Below are 6,038 nucleotides of genomic sequence, written 5' to 3'. Positions count from 1 at the left end.
TTAGCTTTTTAACCGTTATATTTGGCATAAACAGACAGAAAATAACAGAGGAAAATGATCATTTTATATCTACTATAGCTGTCGTGAAAGCTAAAATATGTTCGGTTAAAAATCTAAAAAAACTAGACAGAAGGACCAAATGATTATTATTGATAAAACTAATAGAAAAATGACCATTTACATCCGTCCTTATAAAACGCGATGCAAAAGGTCCATTTGCATCGGCCTTTTGTTTGGGACTGATGCAAATACCGTGACATTTAGTATTTGCATCGGACTTTTTAAAGGACCGATGCAAATATGAATTGAATTTGCATCGGCCCTTTATAAGAGACCGATGCAAATAGTGTTAGTAGAAATTAATAAAACAGGAGGAGCCTATTATGTAATTAATTTGGATTTTAGGGTTTATTTTGCGCGATTGGAGCCGCCTCCCATCTCCATCTTCTGCTTATCACAATATCGAAACCCAGCTACTTTCTATGGCTACGTTTTCCACTTCCGAGTATCTCATTCTCTTCTCTGTTCTCCTTCTCATCTTCACTATCTCATGTCACCGCCGCCGGAATCTGACACAGAGCTCACGTTAGCGTTGCCCCGGAGACTCTCGAGTTTCGCAAGAGAGTATTGGTGGGAATGTCGATATCTCCAATCACAATGATCCTGCTGCTGCGGTGGTTGTCGAAGAGAAGGTTTCTGAGCATAATCAGGTTTCAAATGATGAATTTGTTGAATTAGAGAAATAGGCTATTAAGAGAGGTTGCAAGGTTTAGGGAATTTGATGATAAGGGAGACGTGAGTGGTGGAGAGATGCCTATGCCCGTGTCGACTCCGGCGGGTTCAGAATTGAAGAAAAGGAAGCTGAGAGAGAGGAGAGTTCCATCTACTCCCTTTACTAGGGCGCTTGGGTGAGTGTTTTTCTGCAATCACTTGAGTAATTGGTAATACGATTACACAGACTTATTATTGATTGGTCTCTGAATAAGGTCCTTTTAAAATTGAATTGAGAAATCTAAAGTTTATGGTGCAATTTCTCTATTACATCCTTAACTTCGATCTTACAACTTCTAAAGTTTTTCCGGTCTAGGAGCTGGCCTTGCATGGGTAGCAATTCAGGAATCTACAAAGAGGTTGGTCTATGGTTCTCCAAGTTCGCAAGACAAGCAATCTGCCCTATCCCCAATTTTGTCTAAAAAAAATGCAGAAAGTTTAGCTCTGTCACTCTGCAGAATGCGTGGAATTGTGCTCAAATTAAGACAAATACTGAGTATACAGGATGGATCTCTTCTTCTGTTTAGCTTGTGTTGGGTTTATTCGGAGTCGCACTTGTTTCTCTTTGTAATGGATTTATATTTCTAACTATTCCTTTCAGGATTCTTTGTTGCCCTTCTGAAGCTTCTATTCACTGATGTTGAAAACAGAGGTAGCAACAAGAAACCTATGGAATTTGATCAGGTAATGGTTATACAGTGCATTATAGAATTTGATCAGTCTAAGGTTATCCTGAGTATCAACAAATGAAAATGCTAGTTGGGATTCTTGTGAGAAATTAAAAAGTATTCTGGCTACTTTAGACTTTGATGTACGCTCCATTTTCTTGTTGTTTTGCTTTGTACTAGGATGTTATTATGCAATTTAGCTTAAATTATCTGACGCAATTTGACAGGTTTCATCGGATACTTTAACCAATTCTGATTATCTATTGTTGAATAGAGACAAATGTGCTAACCTAACCGTTTATTGGCAAATAGATTAGATGATTCTCATGTTTTTTCCACGGATGCTGGAATTTGATCTTAATTTATTTTAAAAACTCATATTAAGTATTGTTTTTGTTGTGATGTTAAATCTGAATCATAATCAAGTTCTTCCTTCTTTTGGTTGTAGATATTGCTACTTGGATTAAATATGTTAGCATGCCAATCAAATCAACAGGAAAAAGCATTCTGATTACAAATTGATTAGAATATCATTGGTTATTAAATGTGGGTTCTTAAATTATTGACTTTGTATCTTTTGGGGCTTATGGAAAATTGATGATAAATAGAAATGTTTATGATTTCATATATGTTTAATTGCTGAGAATGCTGCCACTATTGTAGAATTGAAGAACTTATCTCACCTGACAACATTGGAAATACAAGTTGAAGATGACAAGTTATTACCAAAGGACTGGTTCTTGAAAATTGTATATGAAAATTGTGCAGGAAGTAGTGGAGTTCTGCCATACATATCCAACAGTGAATAAAGAAGCATTTTGTAACAAGAAGCTTAATCTAGTGATCAATGATGCCAAGTAAGTAATTTCATATTAATTAGTATGTATGTTAAGAATTAAATGTGCTAATTAAAATAGAAAATAATGAAGTGCTGAATTAGAGAAGAGGAATAATGAGAAATATGATATAATAATTGGAGACTTAGCTGATCCAGTTGAAAAAGGGCCTTGCTATCAACTCTACACTAAAACTTTCAATGAAACTATATTGAAGCCTAAGCTCAATCATCATGATATTTTATCCAAATTCTGTTGCAGGAAATAACAGATTGGCAATGAAGGTAGGATTAAAATTAGGTGAGTCCAAAGCTAAATTATATTTGCAATGTCTCCTTAACTACTAGAAATTTACTCTTGCTACTTGATTCTGGTATTGCAGTGCTTGGCCTCCTTATTTTTTGTTCTTTCTTGCTCTCTATTGTTTCAATATTTACTCCTCCCTTCAGTTTGATGCTTATGTTCACTTCATGCAGCATTTTCCTCCTCCTTTTGTAATTATTGTTCTGCCTTTGGTTTTGGTGTTGATAAAGCCTGTGCAATCTCATTGCAAGATTGTATATTCCATCTTTAATTTCTTTCTCTAAATCATTTTCAATCTCCATCTGTAGCTCCCTCCTAAACTTTGCCTCCTCACTTGACATAATCATGGCCACTTTTCGATCCATAAATAGAAATTTTAGTTAGCAAAGTTGGAGAATAGAGCTAAGAAGTTGTAGAATCTAATGAGTAGAGTAGGTGGTCCATGATAAACTTGTAAATAAGCTATTTATTCTATGTTGTGTGTGCATTTTAATATAAATGATAGGTGGAGGATTTGGACAGGTGGGGTTTGGAATTATGAAGAGTAATTGACCGTTAAGGGAAGTTATTTTAGTTGGATTATTCAAATTAAGGCCCCAAATGTTTCTGGTTCAAGTATGGATCAAATTGCTATTTATTTCATGGTTTGGACATAACTAAATAAATAGATAGAGTAATGCTTTACTTGAAAGGGATTTTGTTTATTTAATGGGTTGGCCTTAAAGCAAAATAAAAAAGAGGTAGAGTGAGTAAACCCGCCTGTTTTTGATGTGTGTATTCCCTAAGGCCTACTTGGTTGGTTGAAAGCATTATATACATATATTGGGCCTTTTGCTTGTCTTCTTTTTAGGCTACTTGATGTTTTTAGGTAGCTTTTCGTGGGAAATTTATGTGAATGCCACTTGTTCTCATTGGATTCGAGATGTATATCTTGTGGTATATATGTTTTGAGTGTTATGTTATTGATTTCCATTTTCTCCTATGCTGAACTTGAAAAAGCTACTAGAAATTTTGATAGTGAGAAAGAGCTTGGGTACGGAGGTTATGGAACTATATACTACGGTAAGGAGATAAACCTCTACTGTTTCTGATGATAGATTACAAAGTTCTGTAAATACTTGAGCAATTAATTAAATGTTATGTTGAAATGTGCAAACCAGGTAAGCTCCAAGATGGACGAGAGGTTGCGGTGAAGCGCCTGTATGAGCACAACCGCAAAAGGGTTGAGCAGTTCCTGAATGAAATCAAAATCCTCACTCGACTGCGCCAACATTCTTCTTGACAACATTTTCTGCGTGAAAGTTACTGATTTTGGTCTGTCAAGGTTGTTCCTGAATGATGTTACTCATGTGTCGACAGCCCCGCAAGGTACTCCAGGGTACGTTGATCCAGAGTATCACCAGTGTTACCAGCTGACTGGTAAGAGTGATGTGTATAGCTTTGGAGTTGTGTTGATTGAACTAATATCATCGATGTAGATTTTAGTAGGCATCGGGATGAGATTAATCTGGCTAACTATGTTGTGAACAAAGTTCAGAATATTGCGTTTGAGGAGTTGATAGACCCATGTTTTTGGTACAAGTCGGATGATGAAGTAAGAAGAAAGGCAGTTGCAGTAGGAGAGTTAGCATTTCGATGTTTGCAACAGGATAAGGAAATGAGACCTGCCATAGATGAGGTGTTGTACATGTATTTGATTCGAACAAGTTGTTAATATATTTTGAATATGCATGTATTTATGCAAATGTGATACTCGTAGTTTTATGTGTATGTTCTATAATATCATGTAGAATCAAGTAAATTTTGATTATAAAATTTTATTACTTTTGATTATAAAATTTTATGCTAGATGCTGAAAAATTTTGTAATTTTTTTTTTAAAAATATCAATATTTTGCGTCGTGCGTGAGGAAGGAGCGATACAAAGTGTACCAGATTAATCGGGGAGTTTGTGTCGCGCACCCTTTGAGCGCGTCATAAGAATTATCATATGTTGTGTCGCGCACTCTAGAAACGCGTCACAAGAGTTATCACTCTATTGTATCGCGCGAGTGACAAGTGCGACACAATAGATGAGTAGCTTGTGTCGCTCTCAAGAGCGATGCAAAGTTCTTGTGTCGCACTCCTGTTGTGTCGCACAAAAGTGCGACACAACAACCTGAAAAAGTACGACACAAGTAAGCATTTCTGTAGTATAGCCAAGTCGAAAGTAAGGAAGTAGAGCCGATGTTCAAGGGTGACAAGCACGCGTCTTTCAACGAGCCACCTATAGGGCTTCCTAAAGGGCTGCCACTTTTGAGAAAGTTACCACGAGACATGGCATGGGATCCGGGAGATAGTGCACCTAACTCTACTTATAGTGAGTTGAGCTCAAGAGAGGAGGAGGAAGGTTACTCTATGAAGCCTATTGATAGCACCGAGATGCCTAGCACATGCCACTTGCAAAAGAGTCGAGTCACTCATTGGGTAAAATCTGAACTTGTTCTTTTGTACTTTGTTGAAATGTATGTGTTGGAAGCTTGGTTGTGTATGTTGAGGGAGAACCTTTCATGTGAAGAGCCCATGGGAGGTGTGAACTTCATGTTGAGGGAGAACATTCCCTATGATGAGCCCATGAGAGATGATCTTGTTGTGAGGAATGTGGACTCTATGTTGAGTGAGAACCTTCCATATGATAAGCCTATGAGAGGCAAGCTTGTTGTGAGGGATGTGAGCTTTATGTTGAGGGAGGACACTTCCTATGATGGGACCAAGAGGGTTGATCTTGTTGTGGGCTTGGGTGATGGTTTGTTGAAGGGGAATGGCTTCCCGTGGAATATAGAGAAGATGGAAGGAGGTCAAGACTTGGTAAACTCGGAACTCATTACTTTGCGCTTTATTGCTATGTATGTGTGGGGTATATGTGGTGCTTGTTGAAAAAGCATCAACCCTATGAGGAGTCAATGAGAAGCGACCTTGTGATGAAGAGAGTGGGGTTTATGAAGTCTTTAATGAATGGGAATAGCCGCTCGAGAGATGTTGAGGAGATGGACGGGATTCAAGACTTGAAGAACCATGGCCAAGTTAGTAAAGTGGCAAGTCTTGAAGTTCCGGGATGGTTGACCCAAGGTGAGGGAGGAGCTACTTTGTGTGAGCTTGGGTTCACTATGATGTGGGTTGACAAATGTCGCCGGGATATTCCGTTTGATGTGGGCCATGGGCAAGGAGATAATGAGCATGATAGCCAAGTTAGTGGAATGAGTGATAGCAAAGTCCGGGCATATTCAATTCAAAGTCATGTTTGGGTTGTGAAGAGTACTCAAGGGATCGCTCCAATTTGGGTTGATATATGGCGTAACATGTCATGTGAGGTTGGATATTCGACTCAATATCATGTTGGGGTTTTGAAGAATACTTGTGAGATTGATTCTAGTTGGGTTGATATGTGTCGTCGGGATATTCCATTCGAGGTAGGCCATGAG

At 38.0% G+C, this 6,038-nt stretch overlaps 1 protein-coding gene across 4 annotated transcripts; it reads left to right on the top strand.

Annotated features, from left to right (window-relative positions):
• Positions 1 to 450: 450 nt before the first annotated feature.
• Positions 451 to 4,408, top strand: LOC136217625 (LEAF RUST 10 DISEASE-RESISTANCE LOCUS RECEPTOR-LIKE PROTEIN KINASE-like 1.1). 4 transcript variants are annotated; one of them, XR_010683517.1, is made up of 7 exons: positions 451 to 908; positions 1,088 to 1,455; positions 1,888 to 1,985; positions 2,103 to 2,296; positions 2,537 to 2,575; positions 3,578 to 3,640; positions 3,739 to 4,408. XR_010683517.1 is itself a non-coding variant. In XM_066004228.1 (6 exons), exons 3-6 carry the CDS (start codon positions 2,287 to 2,289, stop codon positions 3,858 to 3,860), a joined length of 234 nt encoding a protein of 77 aa, XP_065860300.1. In that variant the 5' UTR covers positions 451 to 908; positions 1,088 to 1,455; positions 2,208 to 2,286; the 3' UTR covers positions 3,861 to 4,408. The 4 variants fall into 4 exon arrangements, 2 of the variants coding, with proteins under 2 accessions (XP_065860300.1, XP_065860299.1); XR_010683516.1 differs by lacking the exon at positions 1,888 to 1,985 and having other exon boundaries at positions 1,074 to 1,455; XM_066004228.1 differs by lacking the exon at positions 1,888 to 1,985 and having other exon boundaries at positions 2,208 to 2,296.
• The last annotated feature ends 1,630 nt before the right edge of the window (positions 4,409 to 6,038 follow it).

The sequence above is a fragment of the Euphorbia lathyris genome, chromosome 2 (assembly GCF_963576675.1).
Source record: "Euphorbia lathyris chromosome 2, ddEupLath1.1, whole genome shotgun sequence".
Lineage (NCBI taxonomy): Eukaryota > Viridiplantae > Streptophyta > Magnoliopsida > Malpighiales > Euphorbiaceae > Euphorbia > Euphorbia lathyris.
Note: the sequence above shows the minus strand (reverse complement) of the source record. Positions and strands in the feature narration are given on the sequence as shown.